Genomic DNA, 27,571 nt, shown 5'->3' with positions numbered 1-27,571 from the left:
TAGCTCTTAGCCAGAGGGGTTCAAACAGCAGTAGGACCAGGGGGCCAGGCTACGGCATAATCAGATCTACAGCCATGGGAACTCCTGGTTCCTAAAACATAAAAATATTTTGGCCAAGTGACGTGGAACCCAACTATAATCCAACAAACAGTCAGGAGGCTGAAGCAGGACAGACCTCCAGTTATAGGTCAGCCTGGGCTATGTGGGGCTTTCTAGCCTGACTGAAAGTAATTTGTCACAACCCATCACTGAAGGAAGTCAGAACAGGAACTCAAGGCAGAGTCATGGATCAGTGTCCCTAGCTCGTGCTAGCTAGCTTTCTTATATAGCCTAGGCACACCACCATTGACACAGTGAGAGGCTGAAGCCTCTCAGTCATCAATCACACAGTCCCTCACAGACGTGGCCAGAGTTGTCTGACCTGGGCAATCACACAACTGAGTCTCCTCAGATGATTCTAAGCAGTCTCAGGTTGTTGGCTGAAGCTAACTAGGACATCTGGAGACCCTTTATCAAAACCAACAAAACCTGCCTCCAAGTAAATAAGAGAAACTGAGTAGAATACAAAACAAGATAGCAAGATAGAGCTTAAAAAAAAAAAAAAAAAAGACAACTGATGACTTTGTAACTCCCGATTAACCTGGGGACCAGAGATGTTATGGATTCTGAAATGTGCTTGACAGCGGGTTTGCTCATTGTTGGATTTAGTTTTTTATCCCTTCCAGGGTCTACCAAAAGCAGATTCTGAAAACAGCGCTTCTGCCCAGGGATAGGTAACAAAGTAACAAAGTTCAAAGGAGGAAGATAAAGTAACCAGTTGGGAAACAATACTGTCTCCGGGAAAAAGAGACAGTGTGAGGGTCCCGCGTGGGGATTAGCATCAATGGGGTGCAAACCCTAAGGCTTGCCCTAGAGTTCTCTAATATTCTGTGGCGTGAACAGCCATTCCCTGTTAGCTGTCTCAGACCAACAAGAGGTCTTGATGCCCAGCTTCCAGCACAGGTCGGATACAGTGAGCATACAGGCTTCGGGAAGGTATGAAGGCTGATCTAAGCTGTGGGGAGAAGCCTGAGTTTATTCCTTGCTCTCCACCCTCAAGAGACTGCTTGTCTTCTCTCCGCAGATGATCTCATGAGAAGACCGGACAAGTACACGAGTGAATAGGTCGCTCAGCAGACTGTGACTGTTCCACATCGGAGCCCAGCTTCAGCAATTTCCACATCGGTGTTTGAGTTGGCGTCTCCTTGGCCGGAAGCTCGCGTGGGAGGGACACGCGGCCCACGACCAACTCCCCAAAGGTAGGACAAGTCTTGGAGGGAGAAGAGCAGTGCTCCCTGCCTCCAGGCGGGCTTTTTAGGATAGCCCGCCGGCGCCAGCTGAGCTCCTCCGTCCCCCGCCCAGCGGAGAAGGCGGGTCAATTCCGAGCGATAAGCCAATAGACAGCCAGGGTTTGAATTCGCGTCCTGATGTAACCAATCACAATTGCCCAGAACCTGCGGGGCAGGAGAGGCTGGTGATCTGGGGGGCGTAACCCTGTGGTCCTACCAGTAGGAGCTCCCGGCGCGTTTGAAAACGGGGCGGGGGTGGGGTCCGCGCCTGCGTGAGGCGCTCCGTGCACTTGCCCCAGGCGCGGGCGCGCTTGAGAGCGGTCTAAGGCGGCAGTGGTGGGAGCTCGGCGATGGGGAGCGGCGGTGGTGAGTGCTGGCGGGAGCCGGGCAGGCGATGGGTCACACGGAACAGAGACCGGAGGAGAACGGACTCGGGCCCCTATGACCGGGGAGGGCGCGTCGCATCCCCCAAAGCACGGGGTAGGCGCGGATCCCCGACTGCGAGCCCGCCCGCGCGGTTTAAATGCCCGCCCGGCGCCTATGCCTTATGCCTCTCCTGTTAACCTCGGGCCATTTAGGTTCTCTGCCCAGCAAACTACGATTTCACTTACCTGTGAAGTCGTGGGCGATCCCCGTGATATAGATCGATCTCAGATCTTGTCCGGACTCTCGCGGGCGGCTTGATCACCTGAGGCAACAGGATCTAACCCTGTGGAAGAAGTCTCAGGACCAGGGGGTGCGATTACACTTGTTAGAGTGGTTAAACACGTCCAGTTGTCTGCTCTAGAGCAAATGAATCAAAAAACTGTTATGATAATATTCTTAGAATGTTTGGGAATTGTAGCTCTCTGCGTATGCATTTGACTTTTGCTGTACATTTGGTTTCCAATAAGACTCAGGTGAAGAGTTTGGGAATGGACAGTCTCTTAGAGACCTCTTGATGGAAAGCTTTATTAAGGCCCTGGGAACAGCCAGCCACTTTGCCTCAGTGTGAGGAGGAAAAATAAAAATCGGTAGAAAGATAGGTGCAGTTATAGACAGGGAGGCTGGACCTTAGGGACCATGAAAGGAGTTGTGTGGGGGCCTTTTGTGTAATAAAGGAAAAAGCCATCGACATTGAATGAAGAATGGACTGCTGAAGTAAATATTGGAACAACCCACTGTGGGAGAAGGAAGGGAGCTCCTCCAAAGAGCATAAATGGGCCCAGTTGCTGTGTGCCTCAGTTCTCAATATGTGGGGCATAACCCCTTTGGGGCATCAAACGACCTATTCACAGGAGTCACATGTCAGACATCCTGTATATCAGATATTTACATTAGGATTCATAAGTCTAGCAAAATTATGGTTATGAAGTAGCCATGAAGTTATTTTATGGTTGGGGAGGTCACCGAAGCACAAGGAAATAACTGTATTAAAGGGTCTGCAGCGATTGGAAGGTTGAGAACCACCTGTCTAGGTCTTATGTTGTGATTTTCACTGTAGGCTGGGTGTGGCAGACCCCTGGGTTTGGGGACTGGGCAGCTCAGACCATCTGCCAAGCTGAGATCTGCTCTGGGACTCCATGGTCTCCAGAATTGCCTGCTGATTTGAGTTCCCAGTCCCTTGGTCCATACTCAATGGTATACTTTTAGTCATACCCACATATAAGCAGTGTAACCTGGCCATGGTGGCTAACACTTAAAATTCAGTACTTGGCAGGTAGAAGTAGGGAGGACCAGGATTCAAAGACAGCCTCAGCTACATTAGTGAATTTTAGGCCAGCCTGAGTCACAGAGGACTCCATCTTAAGCAGACACATACAGCAAAAGTCCGAGGGATCTTAACTGACTGGTTGCGAGCCAGCCTTCACTGCTGTGCCATTTCTCGGTCCCCAAGGTACTTTCTTTTTTCTTTCAAGATTTATTTATTATGTGTACAGTATTCTGCCTGCATAATTCTGGGCTGTATACCTGCAGCCTAGAAGAGAGCACCAGATCCCATTACAGATGGTTGTGAGCCACCATGTGGTTGCTGGGAATTGAACTCGGGACCTCTGGAAGAGCAGTCAGTGCTCTTAACCGCTGAGCCATCTCTCCAGACCCCTAAAGTACTTTCTTGAGTGCAGTTCAAGGAAGACATCGTGGTTGTTCATCTACGTTGGCTGCTTTTCTCCAGTTCTGGCTGTCACATAGGTCAGAACGTTTCCAGCATTCCAGTTACATGTTACCTCATATTCCCCCTGAATACTTACTGGCTATAAAAGGAATGGGGAGATGATAAGTAATCTATGTGGTACCCTTTATTTAATTTTGAGACTAGTCTCGTGTGAGAATGGAGGGCGGTAACTATTAAATCATCTTCAGATACAACTCTTTACCTCAGCAAGGCTTGTGAATTGTTTTCCCTTAGTGATCCACTGTAGGTGTGCCAAGTGTTTCTGTTATCCTACGAAGCGAAGAATCAAAAGAAGACCCAGGAACTTGACCATCTTGAGTCTCCCAGAAGACGTGCTCTTTCATATCCTGAAATGGCTTTCTGTTGGAGACATCCTGGCTGTCCGAGCTGTAAGTTACCATATGGAAACAATGCTGGTCCTAGGGTTGCTGGTGGTACTGTAAAGGTCTCAAGTTTATATATGTGTGTGTTTATATATTGTAAATTTCATATGCATTGGTGCTTTGCCTTCAGGTATGATCATGTGAAGGTATCAGATCCCTGAAACTGGAGTTACACACAATCAGGAGCTGCCATGTGGTTGCTGGGAATAGAACCCAGGTCCTCTGGAAGAGCTCTTGACCACTGAGTCATCTCTTTAGCTCCAGATTTTATGCTTTTATTTATTTTATTTATTAGATCTATTTATTTTATTTATTATATATGAGTACACTGCGGCTGTCTTCACACACACCAGAAGAGGGCATCGGATCCCACTACAGATGGTTGTGAGCCATCATGTGGTTGCTGGGAATTGAACTCAGGACCTCTGGAAGAGCAGCCAGTGCTCTTAACCACTGAGCCATCTCTCCAGCCCGGTTTCATGTCTTTAAATGTCAGGACTAAACTTTGATGCAAAAGAATTGGGGGGTTTTGTTTTACTTTTTTAAAGACTTTAAAAATTTGTATGTATATGAGTGCTTTGCCTGCCTGTGTACAGCATGTGCATGCAGTACCGACAGAGCCCAGAAGAGGGCGTCTGATCCCTGGGGACTGGAGTTAGGGAAGATTATCAGCTGTCTTCTAGGGTGCTGGGAATTGAACCCCAGGGCCTCTGGATGAACAGCCAATAGCCAGAGGTTTTAATCTCTGAGCTCTCTTTCTCCAGCCCCAAGAGTGGTTTTATTAATGGGTTGGTTGATATACAGTCTCAAGTTCACGACTGACCTTGAACTCCTGATCTCCCTGCTTCCACTTCTCACGTGCTGGGATTACAGGCCTTCAGGATCATGCCTGTCAAACACGGTGATGTTGTTAGTAAGTGTTTGAAGATATTTCCATTATAGAGACTACATCCTGAGATTTGACAGAACTCAATGTTTACTTCAAGAGAAAAAGACCCTTTTATGGCCGTAAAATTTGCATCTCGAGAGCACAGTGGGGCCGGAGAGGTGTCAGCAGTTACAAGCGCTGACCACTCTTCTAGAAAACCACCCCAGCAGCCACGTGGAGCCTCACAACCATCTGTAATTCCAGTTCTGGGGATCTAATGGCTCTTCTGGTCTCTTCAGGCCCAGCACACACGTGCTGCACACTCGTTCAAGCGGGCAAAGTACCCAGATAAGATTTTAAAAAGGAAAGAAGGACATGGTAATTCATGCCTGTCATCCAGCGAACGAAAGAACCAACCTGGGGAGATCGTTCCCTGACTTCACACACACCCTGTGGTGTATGCGTAACTGTAACTCACACGCACACATACCATATACATAGTAACATTAGATCAAGAGGAGTAAGTGTTAATAAGAGTTTTTAAATGGCAAAGAAGAGCTGGGTATGGTGATACAGACCTTTAACCCCAGCACTTGGAGACAGTGGTGAGGATCTCTTGGTTTGAGGCTAGCCTGGTCTACATAAGCAAGTTCTAGAACTACACAGAGAGACCCATCTTCAAAAAAAAAAGGTAAAAGTATGTTTAGGGCCATTTCAGGATTGTCTGTTTTGTGTTTAAACAAGACAGTTTATTTAGCAGTTTAAACAGCACGTGAGATATACATAATTTTATTTTATGTATCTGGGTGTGTTACTTGCATATCCATAAGTGTGAGGCGTGCGTGCCTCCTGCCCAGAGAGGTGTCATTGGGTCCTCTGGAGTCTGAGTTAGGGATGATTCTGAACCACCAGGTAGGGGCCGGAGAACCTAACCCAGGTCCTCTGCAAGAGCAGCCAGGGCCCTGATCACTGAACCATCTCTCCTGTCCCTTCATCCGTTATTCTCTTATGAAAAATGAGTCAACAACTTCAAGAGCCACTTTTAAGAATCAAATATTCTCAGACTACAGTCCAAAGAGATACCAGATTATACTTACAGGACAAGGAATGACACTAGGGAGACCTGGAAAGTCTGTGTCAGAATTTAATGACTTTCTACTTGAGAAGGAAACTGTGCCTACAGTAATCCGACAGGTGTTCCGGGCAGTGTGTACTGGTGCTGTGTTGGCAACAGCGTGTGTGACACACGTTCACGTGTTGTGTGTTGAGAACAGATTCCGCCGTGAGGTGGGACACAGCATAGCAAAAGGACCCTCATCCAAAATCACATTTGGGGTTTTGCATGTTTAGAAATCCTTCACGGTTGCCAAGTTCTCTGCGGCTCTGTTCGGTTATGTGACCCATAGTTTCGGTCGTGCCGTAGGCAACTTACTGAGGCGACCTTAAAACAAGACAAGAACAACGGAACCCAGAATAATACAAACCAAGGATCTTCGTTTGTTTGTTTCTTGAGACAGAGTTTCTCTGTGCAGCCCTGGCTGTCCAGGAACTCACTCTGTAGACCAGGCTGGCCTTGAACTCCCAGAGATCTAGTCTCCCTCCCGAGTGCTGGGGTTAAAGGCATGGCCACTGCTGTTTTCCCTATAGGAGTTTGAGGCTGTGTTTGGACAGCTGTACCGTTCTGGAGCCCTGGGTTTAGGTTGGAAGCTCGAATGCTAGGTCCTGCTTCCCCATCTCCCAAGATAGCTTTTCTATAGCACAGCAGGGCTTCAAGCTCATGACCGTTCTCCTGCCTCAACCTCCGGAGTGCTGGGATGCTTATGCACCCGTGCCCAGCATGTTGTGTGACGTCTCTATGTTCTAAAAGTGGGTTGTAGATCAGGTCGGTCCGAGGTACCTTGCCAACACAGAAAGTGTCGTGGATTCTCTCTGTAGCCCTCACAGTGCCAGAGCCATCAGCTTGAGGGATGGTTGGAGCTGGAGTTGCCTTGAGAAAGTTGGTGTCTGCTCTGAGGGTTTGGTGCACAGTGCCACACTTGGCTTTAAAAGGACGAACCAAGCTCACTTCTGTTGGGCTACTCGAGGGCCGCGTCCCTTCCCCTTCCCTCACCCTTTATTTCCTGAGCCGCCCCCCTAGGCTTCGATGACTGCAGCTTGCAGTGCAGACCAGCGCTTGTGCCTCCATTACTCAGCACGGGACTTCTGTTCTGCTTGGCACCAGCCCATTTCCCCAGTTCTTTGCCGAGGTGTCTTCCTTCCTTCCTCTTTTCTTTCCTGCTCTCCCTCCCTTGGACAGAGACTACCCTCTGTCCCGCCTTCCCCCGCCCCCAGTGGGTGCTGAGGTGAAGGCGAGCACTGCCAAGCCAGGTTCATCTCTCTGTTAGCATCGGTGCTTGCTTCCCTCCCCCTCAGAACGTCAGGGAAACTCTTCTGGCTCCTTATCTCTATGCAAAGCAGTCTTATTTTTATACGCGGAAACTGAGTTCTTCACTGCGCCGAGACTGCCTTGTCTGTGTACGTCCCGTCTTCAGGAGGCTCCGGGAGCAAGGATTTGGGAAGTCCCTCAGTAATTCACACGTGGCTCTCATGGCTTTGCAGGTTCACTCCCACCTCAAGTACCTGGTGGACAACCATGCCAGTGTGTGGGCATCTGCCAGCTTCCAAGAGCTGTGGCCTTCTCCACAGAACCTAAAGCTGTTTGAAAGGTACGCCTGTGTTCTGAGAGCCATGGTCCCCTTCAGCCTTTGTGGTATCGGTGTGCTGGCTAGTGTCCCAGGACCTGGTTCGGGGCATGTTGTCCTGTTGCTCGAATCCCCTGAAAAAGCCTCGAAACTAGAGAGCTCACCCATTGAGTCCCCCCCCCCCTGCTCCCAGCCACGTCATTGCCTGTCCTCTGACCACCCTACTTCCAGAGGGTCCCACTTGGCTGGTGAATATTCCCGATTGACTCAGATGTGACTCACCTCCTCGTGGAGGCTTTATTCAGCATTCTTTTCCTTTTGTTCAAAACTGAGTAATTTCAGTTCTGATATATCCGTCACAGGATGACTCATGCCCCTGCTGTAGTCGTGACTGAGAGGACCAGATGGGGCAAACCTATAATCCGTGACCTGATTGCCAGTGGCCAGGCCCACTGTCTGAGACTGCTGGTGCCTCCCCAGAGCGTGGGGCTGAGCCTGAGAAATTAACTTAGGACAGGATTTTCCTCCTGAGCTCTTACTTCCCGGGCCTTATCTATTTGAGCTGCTGGTGAAGTCCTCCATCTACAGGAGGCCATGCTTTTGAGTTGCTTCTGGATGACATTTATCTATTTCTTTTAAGATCTATTTTTATGCATGCATGTGTGAGCGCTTTTATGTGTGTATTTGCACTACCAGTGTGCAGTACACACAGATGCCAGAAGAGGGCGCTGGATCCCCTGGAACTGGAGTTTCAGGTGGAATTTGTTGGGTTTTAGTGTATTCACGGTTGTACAAAGTTAACACTGCCCAACTTATATCATTTTTAATCATCCTAAAAAGAAATTCTTTACTGTTTAGCAGGCCTGGTCGTGTCTCCCTGAAACCCATGAGGCCTTGGCAGTCCGTTAACTGCCTTCTGTCTCTGGAGTCTTGTAGACATCTCGTGTAAACAGATCATAAAATACTTGACCTTTCGCGATTGGCAAAAGGGTTGTCAGGGTTCATCCACATGGTGGCATGCAATCAATAAACAGTATTCGATTATGTTTCATGGAAAAACCCAACCAGGAAATGAGTATTTCAGCATCAAGCGCTATGGTCAAGTGACCTTTACTACCTAGAGTGATGTCGTTTGTGTTCTCACTGCCTTAGGGCTGCCGAAAAGGGGAATTTTGAAGCTGCTGTGAAGTTGGGCATCGCCTACCTCTACAATGAAGGCTGTAAGTCCAGGGAGCCCTGTGTGGGTTGGTATTTGAGTTAAGCAGAAGCTTCAGCCCTTCTGAGACTTGCCGGCTTAGATCGACACTTGGGCATAGGTTCTAAGTCACCCCCTTTCCTAATTCAGTTCAGCAAAGGATGACTGAGCGGAGCCCCAGACTGGGAGCTGCTCAGGTAAAAGTAGCCTGAGCCCTCCGGGTAACACCAAGACTTCTGCGTGGACAGCTTCTTTCCTTGGCCATCCTGTGAAGCCTGGAAAGAAATCAGCGTGCCTCATGCTTCAGGGACGGGGCCATAGGCAGCCCCACAGCTCCTTGTAGCAAACAGCTTGCCTGGAGCCTGAATGTTTTGCCCCAAGGCCAACTGCTCCTGAAAAGACAGCCAAGGAATAAGCCTCAGCTGTGCTGTCCTGGACTTCACAATGTCTAACATTTAGAGTATAGAATGTGTACATCTTTAAGATCTGGTGTCTTGGGTTGGGGATTTAGCTCAGTGGTAGAGCGCTTAGAGCGCTTGCCTAGCAAGCGCAAGGCCCTGGGTTCAGTCCCCAGCTCCGAAAAAAAGAAAAAAGAAAAAAAAAAAAAAAAAAAGATCTGGTGTCTTGCTTATAGTCCCCGTCCTTGGCGGGCTTTTCTAGACTGAGGAGTACTGAGACCCCTACCCTACCACCCCTGTCAGTTGACCATATTCAGACATCATTCCTCTACCTACACTATGCGAAGTTCATCGTTGTTGGTTTGTTTCTGTATTTTCCTAGGGTTGTGCAACCATTGTGGTTCTCATTTATAATATTCTCATCCTTAAGAGAACCCTTCCTTCCAACCATTTGCAGGGTCATTTCCCTAGAGGAGGAAGGTAGAGGGTATGGGAGCACCATCCCCTTGAGGGTCACAATCCAGGCTTCCTGAAGACTCCAGAAGGGGACCCATGTCTTAGAGATTATCTGAACAAACCCAGGAGAATTGGAGCCCCAGCCCTCAGAGCTCTTCTGTCCGACACTTTGCAGTGTGGCAGGCTTGTGTTTTAGACTTTGACAAAAGACTAGAGACCTTTGCTCTTTCCATCCCCCACAGATGTCACGGGTTTGTCCTGTTTCTCCCACAGTGTCTGTGTCGGATGAGGCCTGCGCAGAAGTGAACGGCCTGAAGGCCTCTCGCTTCTTCAGCATGGCCGAGAGATTGAATACGGGTTCGGACCCCTTCATCTGGCTCTTCATCCGCCCGCCGTGGTCAGTGTCTGGAAGCTGTTGCAAGGCCGTGGTCCATGACAGCCTCAGGGCTGAGTGTCAGTTACAAAGAGTGAGTCCTGGCAGGGCCCCTAAGTCATCTCTCAGTCCAGTTAGAGTCCCAGAGGGTGGGGCAACCTGAAGTACGTTCCGTGGGCGTGTAAATTCCGGAAGTGGAGGTGCAAAAGAAGATGGAGTGTTGGGCAGGGCTTTAGCTCAGCAGAAGAGCTTTCGTCTAGCACGCCGGAAGCCCGGGTTCTATCTGCAGTACTCCTGGAGAGAGAGAGAGAGAGAGACAGACAGACACACAGACACACAGACACACAGAGAAACGGGGGAGGCAGAGATACAGAGAGACAGAGACACAGAGAGAAACGGGGGGAGGCAGAGATAGAGAGAGAGAGAAACAGAGATAGACAGACAGAGACAGAAACAGGGAATCGGGGGGAGGCAGAGAGACAGAGAGAGAGAAAAACGGGGGGGGGCAGAGAGACAGACAGAGAAACAGAGGAACAGGGGAGACAGACAGAGAGAGAAATGGGGGGGGGGCAGAGAGAGAGAGACAGACCGAGACACAGAGAAACGGGGGAGGCAGAGAGAGAGAGAGAGAGACAGAGAGAGAGAGAGAAACAGGAGGGGAGGCAGAGACACAGAGAGAGAGACAGACAGACAGATGGACAGAGACAGAGACACAGAAACAGAGTGGGGAGGCAGAGAGAGAGAGAAAGAAAAAGAGAGAGGGGACAGACAGACAGACAGAGACAGAGAAGTAGTAGTCATAGTAGAAGCATCTTGAACTGATTTGGCTGGAAACTGAAAGCGGGGAGTGGTGGGGTAGAGATCTGGACAGGGCTGGAGAGAGCGCTCTGCCAGGAATCAAGCTTGTCTCTCTCTCTTTTTTTTTTTTAGAGTCATAAAGCTTCCATACTGCACTGCTTGGGAAGAGTGCTGAATCTTTTTGAGGTGAGTTGTGTTTTTTTTTTCTTACACTGCCGTTGAGGGAAGTAAACAGGACAACTCAGAGGTTTAGAGCGTTGAGTGCTCTCCTGTTGCTGTGCCTTGCAGAATTCTCGCCTCCTTTGAGGTTTGTAACAGGCTCTGTGCTCTGTGGATCCCTTTGGCAGGTGTAGGGTAGGTAGTAGCTTCCAGTGAACGCAGCAAAAGCTGTGGAAGACAAGGGAGGCAGAGGAGCAGTAAGGGACACTAGTGCCACCATCCCTGCTGTTTAAGGAGCTTCCTGTGACACCAGGGGTGAATGCAGGCCTTGCCTGTCCCAGAGCTGCACCCACAGTGGTACAGGCGCGCAGAGCCCTGAGGGCAGTCACCGAGCTCTGGCTGCTAAGTGACCCCGTTTCTGCTGTGATAGCTGGCTCCATCAGTCAGCGCTCTGCCTCTGACTGCCTAGAGGTATAGAAATGGAAGAGGGTGGCTGTTGGGCAGAAGATGAGAAAGCCACCTGTGCTTGGTCTCACTCCAGGACGAAGAGAAAAGGAAGCAGGCTCATAACCTTTTTGAAGAATCTGCTCATCAGGGATGCTTGGCCAGCTCATACCTCCTTTGGGAAAGTGACAGAAAGGTGGATGTAAGTGGAGCCTCGTCTGGTGTGGGATAGACCACAGGCAAGTTCATGTGGCTCTGATAAAATATGGTTAACATAGGGGAGGATTCTTTTTCAGCTCCTGGCTTCTCAGAAGTTTGAGTGCTTTTGCTTAGTGAGCTACTGTTACCACTACCACCACCCCACCCCCCAAAAAAGACTACCATTATTTGGGGGTAAAGGTTGGGGAGGCCAGTGCAGCTCAGGAGTGTGGGAATAGATAATTAGAAACCCATGGGGCAGTTCTGAGTGCCTCTCAGAACACAGCCGTCCGTGTAAGGATAACTTTCTCTTGTTGACAGATGTCTGACCCCGGACGATGCCTCCACAGCTTCCGGAAACTCAGGGACTACGCCGCCAAGGGCTGCTGGGAAGCACAGGTGACTTTGAGCTCTGGACTCTTTCCTCTGAACTGTGGGGCAGGACTGCCTAGGCTCTGCACAGGAAACGTAGAGAAGCTCAGGTCCAGGCCTGGAGCTGAGTCTTTTCATTTTAATTTCTTACTTATTTACATGTGTGTGATTGTCTGTATGTGTATCATGTGCATGCAATGCCGGTGGAGACCAGAAAAGGGCCTTGGATCTCCTGGAACTGGAGTTGTGAGCCACCTGATGTGGCTGCCGGGAATTGAACCTGGGTCATCTGTGAGATCAGTAAGCTTTCCTAAACTTCTAAGCCATCTCTGACCCCTGGAGCCAGTAATAACTCAAACACTAGGAAAGAAACTGAAAGTCAACAGATGGTGCAGGCTGGTCTTCGTCACAGAACATTGTGTTCATGTCGAAGAAGAATGTCGGAGGTTTACAAAAAATGGCTCAACATTTGCCACCAAGCCCGATGACCAGAGTTTGATCCGCAAGAGACATATGGCTGAGTCCCCAAAGTTGTCCTCTGACTGCCACATGCACATCACACACGTCACTCACACACACACACACACACACACACACACACACACACACACAGAGAGAGAGAGAGAGAGAGAGAGAGAGAGAGAGAGAGAGAGAGAGAGTCTTAGAGTAACTGTTGCTGTGAGGAAACACCAACACCATGACCAAATCAGGTTGGGGAGGAAAGGGTTTATTTGACTACCCTTCCATGCCTTAGTTCATCATTGAAGGAAGTCAGAAACTCAAACAGGTCAGGAACCTGGAGAGGCAGGAGCCGATGCAGAGGCCATGGAGGGGTGCTGCTTACTGGCTTGCTCCTCATGGCTTGCTCAGCCTGTTTTCTTGTAGATCCTAGGACCACAATGGGCTGGGCTCTCCCCCATCAATCACTGATTAAGACAATGCCTAAAGAATTGGTTTTTCAGCCTGTGGATCTATGGCCGACCTCTATCTCCAGAAACATTTGCATTGCGATTCATAACAGATTCTCAGAAAAGAGGAAATAAATGCAGCAAGTTAAAAAAAGATAACATTTGCCAAATACAGGGGCTTAATCCTTGTCTTCAAGACGCTGAGGCAGGAGGTTTATGAATCTGGAGCTACAGTTTTAAATGAGCTATTGGGGACTTGTGTGATTAATGTGTTCTATTTGATTTTTTTTTTCTGTTTTTTAGTCCGTAATGAGTAGCATCTGTTTTATTTGTTTTTTAATGTATGTGGGTGTTTGCCTGCATATACATTCCTTGTGCCTCGTTGGTATCTGAGAGGCCAGAAGAGGGTGTCAAATCTCTTGGAACTGGAGTTACAGACAGTGAACTACCATGTAGGAATTGAATCCCGGCCTAGTGAGCCATCTCTCTAACCCAAGACATTTTTAGTGACGATAGTTCCTGTTTGTCTCGAGTGACGTGTGAGCGCGAGCCTCAGAGAGAGTCCTTGGATCGGTGCAGACAAAAGTCCACAGCTGTTCTGTGGACTCAGCAGGGAGGGACTGAACGGTCACAGGATGCTCAAAAGACAGAAACACTCCAAATGGAGACACTAGTAATGTTGCCGTGTGGGGAAAGAAAGATGCTGGGTCATAAATACACATACACACCAAGCTACAGTTACCTAGGAAGACACAGATGGAGCCTAAAAGTTGTTGACAGTGACTAACGGAAGTCTCCGTGGGTGCTGGGCAGCGTCTCCTGAGTGCTGACATGTTTCAGTCCACCCTCAACAGGACCATCGAAGCACCATTTAGTAACAGAAAACTTGGAGCTGGAGAGATGCTCCGTGGTTAAGAGCTCTGGCTGCTCTCCGAGAGGACCTGCCGCCATTTCCCAGCAGCCACATGGTTACTCAAAATCACCTGTAACTCCAGTTCTAGGAACCCGACACTTTACTCTGCCCTCCTTGGGCACCAGACATGCCCGTGGGGCAGACATACGCGTATGTCTCAAAACACTCATATACATAAAGATGATAAAGATGTTTTTATTTATTTGTTCAGTTTAAAAGTAAGTCCTAGCAATCTGAGCCATGCTGCTATGAGGCTCAGGCGGGCGGAGGTGTGCCGTGCCAGGACTTACACTGCACTTGTCTCTCCCCACAGCTGGCTTTGGCCAAAGCCTGCGCAGGAGGAAGCCAGCTTGGACTAGAAGGGAAGGCCTGCAGTGAGTCAGTCTGCCAGCTCTTCCAAGCCTCCCAGGCCGTCAACAAGCAGCAGATATTCTCTGTGCAGAAGGGGCTCAGTGACACCATGAGGTGAGGCCTTCAAGAGCTTGCGTTTGATGTGGCGGAGCAAAACCTATGTCTCCTGTCTCCGGCAACACGCCATTCCTTTACCAACTTACTCTGTGAGCATGTGCGCTGCTTAGGACTTCAATGAAGACACTAATTCTGCCCCACATCCAATGATAATTTTTTTTTTTTTACTCTCCCCCATTTCCATGCGTATTTATATAGGGTGCGTATGTGTGTACATGCACGTGTGAACCAAACTTGATGTCACAATCTTCCATTGCTCTACCATATTCCATAAGGCAGAGTCTCTCCGACAAACCTGGGCTTACCTCACAGTTAGCACCAGCTAGCTGCATTGCTCTGGGAATCCCACCCCAGCCTCGGCAGCTGGACTTACCATCTGGTCACCGCACACACCTGGCGTATTCGTGGGTTCTGGATCCAGTGGTCATGCTCACTCAGCAAATACTTAACCATCTTCCCAGTCCTGCTGTAGCCCAGGCTGGCCCTGAGTTTCTGGCTATTCTACTCTAGCCTCCTGTTGTTCTGGGGGTATTGGTGTAAGCCACCAAAGTCTTTTTTTTTTTTTTTTTTTTTTTAAGATTTTATTTATTTATTATATATAAGTACACTATAACCAGAAGAGGGCATCAGATCTCTTTACAGATGGTTGTGAGCCACCATGTGGTTGCTGGGAATTGAACTCAGGACCTCTGGAAGAGCAGTCGGTGCTCTTAACCGCTGAGCCATCTCTCCAGCCCCCACCAAAGTCTTTAAAGCCCAGGAGCGGGTTAAATTGTTCTAAACATTGTTTCGAAATGATGAGACTCATACCTCTAGTTTCTGAAACTGAAATACAACTATTTTGAATAGAGGAGGGCCTGGATTTTGAGCCCAGCACCTTATTCGTGAGGAATAACCTTTTCTTTACAGTTCTCTTTATAATCAGTATATTTTGTGCCACTCAGTGACTAGAGCGAGACTTAGGGAGCTGGCGAGCCCCTTCCTACCCCCATCCCAGCCATCCCATCCTTTGGGGTAGCTACTGTGATACCCAGCACAACTGTCTTTCTTCCAAGCTTCAAACATTAGTGGTAATGTAGTAAATTATAGAGCGTGTTTGAGGGTAACCAGAATTAAGGACATGTGAATGGTGTTTTAAGCTTTCACCCGAAATTTCAAATAGAATTTTGATTTATGATGGGAAACCTCTGGCCCCTTGCAGGTATTGCTTGGAACACGAACTATGTTTAGTAAATCTTTTTTAAAAAATTATTGTCCCGGGGCCAGGGGTTGGCCTCAGTAAGTAATCTGCTCGATGCTCAAGAATGGAGACTTGAGTTTGATAACCCAGTACTTGGGATTTGAGGAAGTGGAGACGGGTGGATCCCAGAGGGTCTGTGCCCTGCCATCCTAGTCTCATTGGGAAGCCCCGGGTTGATGCATGCCTTTAATCCTAGCACTCTTGATAACCCGATAATCTGATATCTAAAAACAGATCACACACACACACACACACACACACACACACACACACACACACACACAAAAGGATCAACACAAAACAAAACAAAAACCCAGATCACTGGGGCCAGTAAGACAGCTCACCAGTTCACCAGTTCACTTCCTGGGACCTGTGTGGTGGAAGGAGAGAACCAGCCTCTGTCTTCCACTTACCTGGGATGACTGACACCCACATACCTGCAAAATAAATGTAAAGATGACTTTTAAAATGAGGTCAGGGGGTTGGGGATTTAGCTCAGTGGAAGAGCGCTTGCCTAGTAAGAACAAGGCCCTGGGTTCAGTTCTCAGCTCCGAAAAAAAAGAAAAAAAAAAAGAAAATGAGGTCAGATTATTAAGCTTGTTAAGTACGTCTGCTTAGGGGAACTTCCTAGTCCGTTCACTCCTGTCTACATTAAACCTCAAACGCCTGACCCTTCTTGGGGGTGAGCGGGGTGGAGTAGACCTTGCCTGTCCCATTCCTCACCACCTCAGCCCACTTCCCCTTCCTTCCTTCTATTTCTGACAATGACTCCGAGCTGAGATGAAGCCTGCCCCTCCTGTCTCCCAAGAGTCTACATCATTACGATTTTTCTCTCGTTTCCTGTTGATTTAGCCCCTCTGTTTTAAACAAAGATGTTCAAAGAGGCAATGGGCATAGTAGGGAATCCTTATGAGCTGCTCCTGTGGTTATTTACGGCCCTGGTCCCTAGGTTTTAACTCCCTGGTAGAGAAGGACACTTCTGTCAGCCTTTTGTGTCTGGGCATCCATCTCGGATGAGGGAACTAGGAAGACACCAGCGCAGACACTGAGCGGCTCTTGCCTACATGGGATTTCCAGCTCTTTGGTCCTCTGCAGAACATTGTTCCAAGGGTCCGGATGGTGGCTGATGGCGCCAAGCAGCCCAGAAACCTCTGTCTGGTTCTGAGAGCTGTGATCTGCCCCAGCCCCGCTGTGCTGCCCGTTTGGTACCCACTGCCTATGAGCAGCTAAGGATTGAGCTCACCCAATGCCTTGGTGGCCAAGGGCTGACTCGGATCTGTGAACATTGGGAATGTGCAGGCTTTGGGGCCCGGGCCGTAGAGATGTGCAAACCCACCGACCAGCCTCCCGGGAGTTTCCGTGGGTTATGTAGAATTGGTAAATCAGTAGTTTCAAAATGATGAGGCCACTTGCTTGGGCTGAACAGATGTGACACTTGTCCTAGTTTTCACGGGCGTCCCTCTCTCCGCAGGTACATTCTAATCGACTGGTTGGTGGAAGTTGCCACCATGAAGGACTTCACAAGCCTGTGTCTCCACCTGACAGTGGAGTGTGTAGACCGGTACTTGCGGAGAAGACTGGTCCCCAGATACAAGCTCCAGCTTCTGGGCATCGCCTGCATGGTCATCTGTACCCGGTGAGAAACCCCTTGGCCAAGCTGGCAGGGCTGAGGTACTTATGCGCTGGTCCCTCCTAGGTTCACCATCCTCTGTGTCCTCGTTGCTGCTTCTTAAGGGAGATGAATCTTGCCTTACCTGTTTCAATTGTGTTAATACAATAATTTAAGTCCCGGCGTCCTTTTCGAGGGAGGGAAGGCATGCAGCATATATCCAGCCACAGTAGACACTGTAGTACCTTCCAGTGTCCCTGTGCCGGCTAGAAGAGGCATGGTCATGTGACCACAGGAGGAGGACTCGTGGACTTCGGGGGAGCAAGCCGGCCTTACCCAGGCCTTCTTCAAATAAGTTCCGTGACCCAAATCTCACATCCCAGGCCTTCTGACCAGTCAGTCATCAAGCTAGTGGAACTGCTGCCTTCTGCCAAGGTTCAGTGGCAATCCACGTTTGCTGTGGAGGGTGCTTGTGGGGCCACTGAAACAGAGTGCTCCTGATCGTTAGTTAATCGCTGTGGACAGCAGAGAACAGGGTGCCCAGTTGCCTCAGGGGCAGTCAGTATTTCTGTGACCAAACACTGGGCGGGCTGTGTGTAGACTGTCTGCTGTCTGCTGTCTACCGTCTGCCGTCTACCGTGCTCTGGGCCCTTATTTCCAGCTGCCTCTCCCAGGAGCCCACCTACTTGCTTTTGCATTTGCGTTCTTTATACTCAAGACACTGTCAAAAGATAGGACAGGAGCTGAAGGGGTTGTTTAAAAGCTAGAGTGCTTGCTTGGCGGGTCTGCATCTGGCTTTGAACCACAGCACGACCAAACAAAGCCCAAAAAAAGCCCTCCTCCTTAAAGTCAGAAAGAGAAATAGCTGAGTCACAGTGTCACTCGTGGGTCTTTTTTGGATGAAAATCAGGACATGACAGCTCCTGGGTGGTTATGAGGGAAGCGAACAGCCAGAGGTACCTACCTAGAAGAGTCCATACTGAAAATGGCCAGCAGAGTAGATCATGCCATGAGAGGGGAGGGAAAAGGGGAGACGCAGAACGGAGAAGGGAGCTGGACAGAGGGGTTGGGGGACCAGGAGAACAGATTACAAATTGGTTGGTTTATGTGGGAATCAGAAGCTGCTAGAAAGAAAGGCCAACTGCTGGGCTGCAGAGGCTTAGGGTAGGGGTGGGGCAAGAGTGCTGGGAGGAGCTGCAGGGACTCAGAGAGACTTGTCCCAGGCTACCTTGGGACCTGACACTTGTACATTCTTATCTGTGTGTGCTCTGCAGCCATGGCATTCCTGCTTGGTCTGTGGGTCCTGTTCTGACCCCCTCTTTGTAGCACCCAAAATGCGATTTGATAGTCTTTTACAACTGGATCCTTTTGCCACCTAAGTCCGACGCAATCCCATCATGCCTTGGGGCTCCCCAGAGGCTCTCTGAGCCATTGTCCCTCAGCCTAAGACTGAGAGCCCACCTCTGTGTTCCAGGTTCATCAGCAAAGAGATTCTGACCATTAGAGAGGCTGTGTGGCTCACAGACAACACGTATAAATACGAGGACTTGGTACGCGTGATGGGGGAGATCATCTCCGCCCTGGAAGGGAAGATTCGGGTAAGTAGGGGTTAACTTTTTCCTTTGAGCAAAAGTTTCTTCCTGAGGTCGCAGGGGAGGCACTTGGAGAAGCTACAGCCAATTGAGCGTTAACTGCTGTGGAGAAAACACCTAGAAGTCACGGCTGCATGCGCTGTGTCATTAGGTGCCCTGAAACCCTGAGCTCGGTCCCCAGCATGAACATCTAGGCCAGACCCATGCTGGGCTGTGCCTCAGTGTAACACCTACCGATGGATGAGACGTGACATTTACCTCCCTCTTCCCCAGATCCCTACGGTGGTTGACTATAAAGAGGTCCTGCTGACACTGGTCCCTGTCGCACCCAGAACCCAACACCTGTGCAGCTTCCTCTGTGAGCTCACCCTGCTGCACACCAGCCTGTCCGTCTACGCCCCAGCCCGCCTGGCCTCTGCCGCCCTGCTCCTGGCCAGACTGATGCATGGACACAGTAAGGAGAAACCCTCCTGGGGAGGTGGAGGTTGTCCTGGTGTCTTGGGGAAGTTCTTGAGTAAGAGAGGTCAGAAGGGAGGAAATACACACTTCCTCCTTTATCCTGGAGAAGAAAGCCGCAGTGTGGATCAAAAACAGTTTGGGGGCGGGGTGGAGGTTTCGGGGTGATGGTTCCAGATGAAGCAGTACATAGTTTTTCAAAAACGTGTGTACTTTATTTATATGGAGTCTCTTCATGATAGTTTAGTTTTCGTTTTGACTTTTCATTTATATTTAATTTATATGTGCATATGTGTGTACGCCCAGGACTATGGTTGGAGGATGGATGACCTCCAGGAGTTGGTCCTCCTTCCACTATGTGGGTTCAGGAATCAGTTCTAAGTCATTGGGGTCATTAGGCCCACGGAGCCATCTTACTGGCCCTTAAGGGTATCTTAAAGGGACTAAAAGCCTGAGTCTGGGTATATGTTACAAAACTATCAGAACTGTGGAAATTGTGGGGTGCTGTCACAATCCTGGCCTGCTTTTTCCCCCAGCACAGCCCTGGACCACTCAGCTGTGGGACCTCACTGGGTTCTCCTACAGCGACCTCACGCCCTGCGTCTTGAGCCTCCATAAGAAGTGGTGAGTCCAAGTCGGCATTTGTAGTCTCTCAACACTGGCGAGAGCTAAGTGGGACGGTCCCCGTCATTCTGAGCTACTTGTCACATCCCCACAATACCTAGACTGCATACCAAGACCCTGCCTTCAGAAAGGAAGATGGTGGGGGCGGGCCTGTATGATGCACTTCCCTGATGAGTCTTAGCTCCCTGCCATCAGCCCTTCCCTTTATCACATGATGTGGCAGCTGTCACTCAATCCACACAATGCTTCCTGCCAAAACCGTCTTCCCTGGGGCTGACATTTAAAATTGTTATTAATAATGGTTTATATTAAAGTTATAATAATATTTTAGTATCTATCATCATCTTCACCACCATCATCATCACCATCATCATCACCACCATCATCATCATCATCATCATCAAAGGATGTGTGAGCACATGTGTGCGTGTGGAGATAGATTCACAATTCAGTTCTCTCTTTCCACCCTGTTGTGTGGGTCCTGGGACTTGAACTCTCAGCTCATCCTGCTAGTGCAGCAAGCACCTTTACCTCCTGAGCTGTTTTATCAGCCCCAGGTTGGCATTTTAAAGTCCCAGAGCTAGACTTATTTCTATGTCCACACAGAACCAGTCTCCTTGAGGAAAAGGAAGCCAGCAGGCAAGGAGTCCCCACCGTCAGTGTGCCGCACCCACACGTCTCAGCTTTAACCATTTACCCACCTTCAGTGCTTCAGGCCCCACTGCTGGGCAGCTTCCTTCCTGCCCCCTCACCCTGTGTAGGCCATTGGCTCACCTCACAGGACCCTTTCTGGGTACTTAGAAAAAGGCCAGGATAGGAAAAACCAGTTTTCTCTAGTGGGCTCTCAGGTTATTCAGACCACACTCAACCTTAGGCCCCAACACAAATGAGCTCGGTGGTATTTTTAGTGTCCAGTTGTTTGTTTTTGTCTCATTGCTTAGGGCAATTTTTGTCCTACGGGTCTTTTGTGTAAATTACAGTTCCTGATTTTGTGTTTTTATGGTGTGTGGGTGTGTGGGTGTGAGTACATGTGTGAGTGTGTGTGTGTGTGTGTGTTGGGTACCTGTTTTTTAACATTCTGGTTGGCCTGCTTTTTTAATGTGCCTGTTTGTTTCCTAAAGAGCAAAGAAGGCTTGGAGTTGGTTGGGTGGGGAGTGGGAAGGATCTGGGGGGAATGGGGGAGGGGAAACCATGGTCAGAATGTACTTTATGAATTTTTAAAAAGAAAGAAAAGACCCAGAATAACACAGTCCCGATAGCTTGTCAGGTAGTGATCGACTATAGAACGGAGAGTTGGGGTGGGCATAGATGGAGATGGCCCTGTTGGTAAGATGCTCTTCCACACGGCCTGGGTTCAGTTCCCAGCACCCACCTGGAGGCTCAGAACTACCTGCACTCCATTTCCACAGCTTCCTGTGCCGTCCTCTGGCCTCCATGGGCCCTGTTTGCACTTGAGTTACATACATACCTGCTGGCAAACACCCGTACACGTGATATAAAAATACATACATCATTTCAAAGACAGAAACCGGGTGGGGAGGATGGGCGGGGTGTGGTACCTGGGTAAGGCTAGGGTCCCCTGAGGAAAGCATCTCCATGTCCCAGATTGGGGACATTGGTACACGGGCAGATGCAGACAGATGCTGGGCTGCTGGCTCTAAGGGGAGTGTTGCAGATACAGGGCTGGGTTTGTGTCTGCCTGTGGATGCCTCTGCCCTTTCTCATCTTGGCCTGCAGCCTGGCTCCTCCCATTTCTTGATCCTTCCTTGAGGTCTTCCCTCTTCTAGGCCACGCTGGCCTGCTGGTTTTCTGTCCTCATGACCTCCGCCCTGAGGAGGCAGGTTGGATCCTCTCCCCCAGGAAGTTAACCGCTCCCAGTATCCACAGCTAATCTAGGGCTCCTGATCTAAGGCTAGTCTAAGCTCTGCTTGTCTGAGCTGCTGCTCTCCCACTGTGTTCCTCCCAGAGGTAGTGTTGAGGGCTTCTCCTTCATCTCTGCAACCTGCTGGTGGCTTCGTCCACAGTGCTTTCCCTGCATTTAGTCCCCTGCCTCGAGATCTCTGTGGTGACCACGGTGATGACATGGCTACCTCTTTAGAGCATGTTCCTTCCATTCAGCACAGAGTCGTCTCCTTGGCTCCCAGGGTAAAATCTGAGCTCTCTAGAATAATCCACCAGCACCTTCTCTGCCCTCTTGCCTCCCCACTGGGCTCCAATGATGGGGACCTGTCAGCATTACACTTTTGCCTTCCCTGTTTTTTCCTGTGGTGCCCAGACCATGGCTGAGGAAGGAAGCAGGGTGACTGTAAAGGCCTTCCACCTTTACTTGTACTGATTGTGACCTGCTGCTGACCATAAGAAGTTTATGCGTGTGTGTGTGTGTGTGTGTGTGTGTGTGTGTGTGTGTGTGTGAAAGATTTTGGTGAGGTGTGAGTGTGTGTGAGAATGTTTGTGTGTGAGTGTGTATGTGAGAAGAGAGATGTGGTGTGTGTGTGTATGGTGTGTGTGTGTGTGTGTGTGTGTGTGTGTGTGTGTGTGTGTGTGTGTGTTTTCTGGTGCTAGGGATAGATCTCAGGCCTTTATGTAAGCTAAGTATATACTCGCCCCACTCTAGTTGTTTTAAGTTTTCAGTGGTGGTGCACGCCTTTAAACCCAGCAGGCAGATCCCTCTGAGTTTGAGGATAGCCAGGGCTACACAGAGAAATCCTGTCTCGAAAAACCAAAGGAATAAAATAGTTGATCATTTAAATTCTTCTAGTGTATTCAGAATTGTGCAATCAATTTTAGAACATTCTTGCCACCCCCCAAAGGAAACCCCCATTTTTTTTTAAAGATTTATTTATTTATTATATATGAGTACACTGCCGCTGTCTTCAGACACACCAGAAGAGGGCATTGGATCCCATTACAGATGGTTGTGAGCCACCATGTGGTTGCTGGGATTTGAACTCAGGACCTCTGTCTGGAAGGGCAGTCAGGGCTCTTAACCACTGAGCCACCTCTCCATCCCTGGAAACTCCATTCTTTAGCTGTCGCTTGGCAATCTTCCAACTCCTTTGGCCCCAGCATCCATTCATTGCTTGACATCTGTGGCTTTGCCCATTCGGGACATCACCGAATGAGGCAGGCAGGCAGTGTCCCGCTGTGTGAGTCTGCCGTCCCATCTCAGGGTCGTATTTCTACGTGTGTCAGTGCTTGAGTAAAGCTCACTGTTTGAATGGACCTTTGTACGTCTGACCATTGGCGGATACGTGAGACACCTCCACCTCTGACTGCTCCGAGGTGGGATCAACGCTCTTGTGCGTGTTCTCTGGTTGTTCGTGTCTCTGTCTCTCGGGAAGCTAACCCACTGAGGAGCTGCCCGTCTTCCTGTGTGTCCTTAGTAGTGGGGTCGGTTTTGAAAGCTTGCTGTCCTCTCTGCGGGTCACATGTCAGCGTCTCTGTCCCTTTCCAGTTTCCATGATGATGCACCCAAAGACTACAGACAAGTCTCTCTGACGGCCGTGAAGCAGCGGTTTGAGGATAAGTGCTATGAGGAGATCAGCCAGGAAGAGGTACGGCCTCTCTCTGTCACTTAGGCTCCTGGTGGGGGTGCCCGGGTCGCTGTGTGGTTCTTCACTCTGGCCTCCCTACAGGTACTGAGCTATGCCGAACTGTGCAGTGCATTAGGGGTGAAACAGGAGAGCCCAGAGCCCCCGTCTTTCCCTAGCTCCGGGGAGATCCACACCTTCCTCAGCTCACCCTCTGGGAGGAGAAGCAAACGGTGAGTCTGCCCTGTCCGTCTGCAACTGTGCCACTCTCTCTCTCAAGGATGTCAGGGCTGAGTTTCCTTCTTGACACAGTAACCATGTGTACAGACTTCCTAAGGCAGCTTGTTCAGCGGCTCCCAGGTTTAACCCAGGGGCTTTGGCCTTGGCCTGTCCCTGAACATCGATGCTTCCCGCCCCGCCCCACCCCCGAGCCTGTCTGTCTCCTGCTCAGGTCTCTCCCCACCTACGCCGTTATTCACCTGGCCTCTCTGCCCCAGGATATGGCACAGATGGTAGTTGGGTTGACCTAAGTAATGTCTTTGATAGCTGCCCGCCTGGTCTCTGCCCTTGGCCCTGTATAGCATGGTCTGTCCTTCCTCTCACAGACCAGCGCTCTGACCACACCTCCCAGCATAGCAACCTCACCCACTCACTGAACTATGGGTCCTGCAACGCTCAGGCTCCCCCTGGGCTAGCCCTGCCTCGTGTGCCTCAGTGCCCTGTGTGCTCCTGAGCAAACCTGGGCACTGAGTGGCTGGGTGGTACCGGGCATATGAGCCATGAGTGTTCTGTGGTGGGTGGGTCCTTGGCTTCAGGCACTGGGGTCTCGAGGAGATGTGAGGAGGCAGCAGTGTGGGGTTCACCCCCTTTCATACCTGCTACAAGAGAAACAGCACAGCATCTTCCTCTCTGTAGAGTGGGGAGATCTGGGTCCTTCCAAGGGGGCCACAGCTTACATCATGCTATGTATTTGGTCCTCTTGACTTTTGGGGACAGGGTTACCCTTGGGGACATCCCGGACAGACACGTATACTCACTAGCGGTGTATCACATCACTGATCCTCTAAAGGGCCTAATTTCAGTGTTAGACCTGCTCTCTAGAAGGTCCTTCATAGTGACCTCCAAGGTAACATGGGACAGCCACATTCCCTCCCAGAGACAGCAGCAGAAGGCCTGGTGAGTGTGGTAGGCTCTCCCAGAGGCAGACTGCACTGTAGTTCTCCAGCCGTGACCCCAGGTAGACAGGTTTGATGACCTTCCCCAAAGACAGACTGTGCAGTCAGACACCCACACTGTCCCTATCTGGTGCGTCTAGAACCCTGAAGGGTGGTGGAGTCTTTCTGCCAGTTACAAGAAGGGCCCGGGGCCCAAAGCTGGCCTAGACCGAGGCCTGGCCTCACCCACTTCTTCTTCCAGTTGATCCCTTGCCCTTGAGGGCTCCCATCTGCTCTAGCTTCATGGGTATTTTGTCGAACACAAGATGAGAGCCAGGGGCATATAGGCGGTAAGGCACATGTAGAGAGCACCACATCGGCTCTGTGCCATCTGTGACCAGGGTTTCATGGACTCTCCCTACCTTGCAGGAAGCGAGAGAACAGCCTTCAGGAGGACAGGGGAAGCTTTGTTACCACACCCACCGCAGAACTATCGAACCAGGAGGAGACATTGCTAGGCAGCCTTCTGGACTGGAGCCTGGACTGCTGCTCTGGCTATGAGGGAGACCAGGAGAGCGAAGGAGAGAAGGAGGGGGATGGTGAGTGCTGCTGGGGAAGGGATGGGACATACAGGTGACATGTGACCCCAGGGCCACCTGGCACTACAACCAGGAGAAATGTGTGAACCCGACACACTGTTTTCCCCACCCAACAGGGAGAGAGGATGTCTAACCTGTATCCATCTCTGTCTGGGTCTTTGTCAGTTGAAGGGCCTCACTTAGGCAGACCCTGTCTGGAGTTGTGCATAGAACACTTAGTTTCCCGTGTGTGTGTGTGTGTGTGTGTGTGTGTGTGTGTGTGTGTGTGTGTGTGTGTGTAAACTGCTTCCCTATGTTCTGGCCAGGAAGACTTGACTTCTGAAAGTTTCACTTGTAATTTCCAATTGCTTGCTTTTGTGTCCGCTCAGATAAAGTGAGTTGGGTGACATCACTTTCTGGTGCCCCATGAGTTATCAAGGAAGGGGAGAGGACCATTCCCAGCTTGAGAGAGTCAAGCTCACAGACAGGGTTCTTACCTAAGCAAAACCCTGGGCCACCCAGTCCTGAGCAGCTATAGGGTCACTAGTTCTATACTATATAATAGTATTACTAGTCTAATACTATATAATGCTATAAAGGTACCCCAAATTTTTCACAGTTACAGCTCCCAGTGGACTCCTTGACGTCACTGTGGTCTACCTGAACCCAGAAGAACACTGCTGCCAGGAGTCCAGTGATGAGGAGGTGTGGCCAGAGGACAAGAGCCACCCAACACCAGGCACCCAGGCACCTCCAGCCTCAGCTCCCTGGCCCCTTCCCTGCAACAGGGGAGATCCGGGCAAGGATGTCACGACCTCAGGCTACTCCTCTGTCAGCAGCTCAAGTCCCATAAGCTCCCTGGATGGTGGCATGGTGGGCTCTCCCCGATCTACCTCAGTGCTCTCTGTGGGAAGCCACTCAAGCACAAAGCCTTGCTACCATCAGGCCAAGAAGTCATGTTTACAGTGTCGTCCCCCAAATCCCCCAGAGAGCGGTGCTCACCAGCAACCGGTAAAGCGCCAAAACCTGTCGGTGCACAGTGACGAGGACACGAACCTGGGCTTCCTGAAGCTCTGAGTGTGCTAAGCCTTCGCCACGCTGAATGTTTACTGAGGGAGGGCCGCTGTTTCACTAGGACACTGCCGATGGGTGCTGTGTAGATCCAGAAGGGCAACAGATTCCTTAGGGGAGTTCAGTGCAAGCTGTCAGAACATCGAGCTAGGTGAAAAAGCTCAACCTCTACATGCTGGACAGCAGCCTCCCGGCAGTCCTGGCACACCTGTGAAACCCATCCCTCTCTACCCTTCTGTGTCCTGCTGTCGGGAAGCATGAGCCTCCATGTTGGGATTCACTATCTGAGGCCAGGAGCTGACAACCTCCTTGGAATACTAGCCTGGGTAACCTAACACAGTTCAAACCCCTGCCAGCAAGTCTTGTTTTAGACCAGTGGGGAGCTCTCAACTGAACACAGCACTGTCCCCCCTCACCCCTTCAGCCTAGGGAGCCTGTGTCCCTGCATATCAGTGTTGACTCTCGCCTAATGGTGAGGTGTGAGGCCCTTGAAGCTGGGGTCACAGGCGTCCCTGTCCCTCCCTCTGGCACTTTGAGCTCATTTTCAAAATCTGTCCTCCCGGAGTGGTTTGTCTGTGTCCCATCGTATCCATGTGACCGACCGTGTTTCTGCACTGAATTTCTAGGCCATTCTTTGCCCGTCTTTATTTCTACGTTTCTTCTAATGGGGAGGAAAAAAAAAAGAGGAAGCTATTGAAATAGAAGTATTAAATAAAAAGATAACAGATCCCCAATATCACTGAGCTTCAACTGAAAAGTGAAAATCTAGTCCTGCATGGTGGCCCGACACTGCAGTCCCAGCAGCCAGAAGTATGGCAAGAGGACCAGAAGCTCCAGGTCAGCCTGGGCTGGGTCATGTGACCTCAGGAAAAGGAAACTGATGACCGCCCCTTGGTTCTAGCCTCATGTTCTCTCCTTATGAAAAATGAATCTTTCTAGAGTATAGCCACAAACAGTCACTTGTAATACCCAAATCCACAAAGGTGCAGGAGATGAGAGAAGTCGGAAGAGTTGCCGGTTTTGTGGCTGGACTCCGTGGAAGGAACCAGAAAGGGCCGGTGGTCCCTTTGAGCTTGTCAGAGAATGCTCTGCCTCCTGCGGAAGGCCTTGGGTTTACAAGGCAGCCGTCCTCAGCACCTGAGGAGTCGGCTGAAGCCTGAGCAGATACTGACCCTCCAAGTGTCTCCTCTTGAAGAAAGCACCAAGAGTGAGTGCCCCAGATATCCCTGAGCCACAAGTACAGACGGAGACTCGTTAGCTCTCTGCTTGCTTTCTGCTCAGCCCTGAATGCAGCTCTTTTGATTACTGTCGACACAATTCTGGCCGCTCTGCCAAGGCACAGTGGGGCAGAGAGAGCCCATGCGTTTGGATTGTAGCCTGAGTGTTCTCCTGGGTACGTGTCCACCTGTTTCCTCCTCTCTGAGGGGACAGAAATACCTACCTCACAGGAATGTCGTGAGGATTAAATGTGAAGAGTCTTAATGCACGAGTGGTAATTATCCCTTTACTGCCTCCCACCTTGTCCACGGTTTCCTGGTCAAAGTCCCAACTTACTGCGGCTGTAGAGATGGCCCCCTGTGAGAATACTTGTTACTGTGGAGAGAACCTGGGTGTGGTTCC

The 27,571-nt window shown here is 50.1% G+C and overlaps 1 protein-coding gene across 3 annotated transcripts; it reads left to right on the top strand.

The window, feature by feature from the left end:
- Positions 1–1,647: 1,647 nt before the first annotated feature.
- On the top strand, positions 1,648–27,433 carry Ccnf (cyclin F). 3 transcript variants are annotated; one of them, NM_001100474.1, is made up of 17 exons: positions 1,648–1,694; positions 3,718–3,872; positions 7,333–7,439; positions 8,568–8,635; positions 9,738–9,931; positions 10,768–10,821; positions 11,336–11,440; positions 11,758–11,835; positions 13,943–14,094; positions 16,809–16,973; positions 18,421–18,544; positions 18,812–18,992; positions 19,531–19,618; positions 23,073–23,172; positions 23,254–23,381; positions 24,732–24,901; positions 25,500–26,896. In NM_001100474.1, the coding sequence occupies exons 1-17, from the start codon at positions 1,679–1,681 to the stop codon at positions 25,955–25,957; spliced, it is 2,343 nt and encodes a 780-aa protein (NP_001093944.1). In that variant the 5' UTR covers positions 1,648–1,678; the 3' UTR covers positions 25,958–26,896. The 3 variants fall into 3 exon arrangements, with proteins under 3 accessions (NP_001093944.1, XP_038941012.1, XP_063124409.1); XM_039085084.2 differs by having other exon boundaries at positions 1,664–1,808; positions 25,500–27,433; XM_063268339.1 differs by lacking the exons at positions 1,648–1,694; positions 3,718–3,872; positions 7,333–7,439; ... (3 more) ...; positions 11,336–11,440; positions 11,758–11,835 and adding an exon at positions 11,912–12,108 and having other exon boundaries at positions 25,500–27,433.
- The last annotated feature ends 138 nt before the right edge of the window (positions 27,434–27,571 follow it).

Source organism: Rattus norvegicus, chromosome 10 (assembly GCF_036323735.1).
Source record: "Rattus norvegicus strain BN/NHsdMcwi chromosome 10, GRCr8, whole genome shotgun sequence".
Lineage (NCBI taxonomy): Eukaryota > Metazoa > Chordata > Mammalia > Rodentia > Muridae > Rattus > Rattus norvegicus.
This window is presented reverse-complemented; position numbering and strand designations above follow the sequence as displayed.

Excerpts from the sequence above, each read along its gene's own strand:
- Ccnf (XM_039085084.2), top strand. The coding sequence starts at position 1,679 with ATGGGGAGCGGCGGTGGTGAGTGCTGGCGGGAGCCGGGCAGGCGATGG. Across the intron at positions 9,932-10,767 it reads CTGAGTGTCAGTTACAAAGA|AGTCATAAAGCTTCCATACT; the intron begins GTGAGTCCTGGC and ends TTTTTTTTTTAG. Across the intron at positions 18,993-19,530 it reads CAGACTGATGCATGGACACA|CACAGCCCTGGACCACTCAG; the intron begins GTAAGGAGAAAC and ends TTTTTCCCCCAG.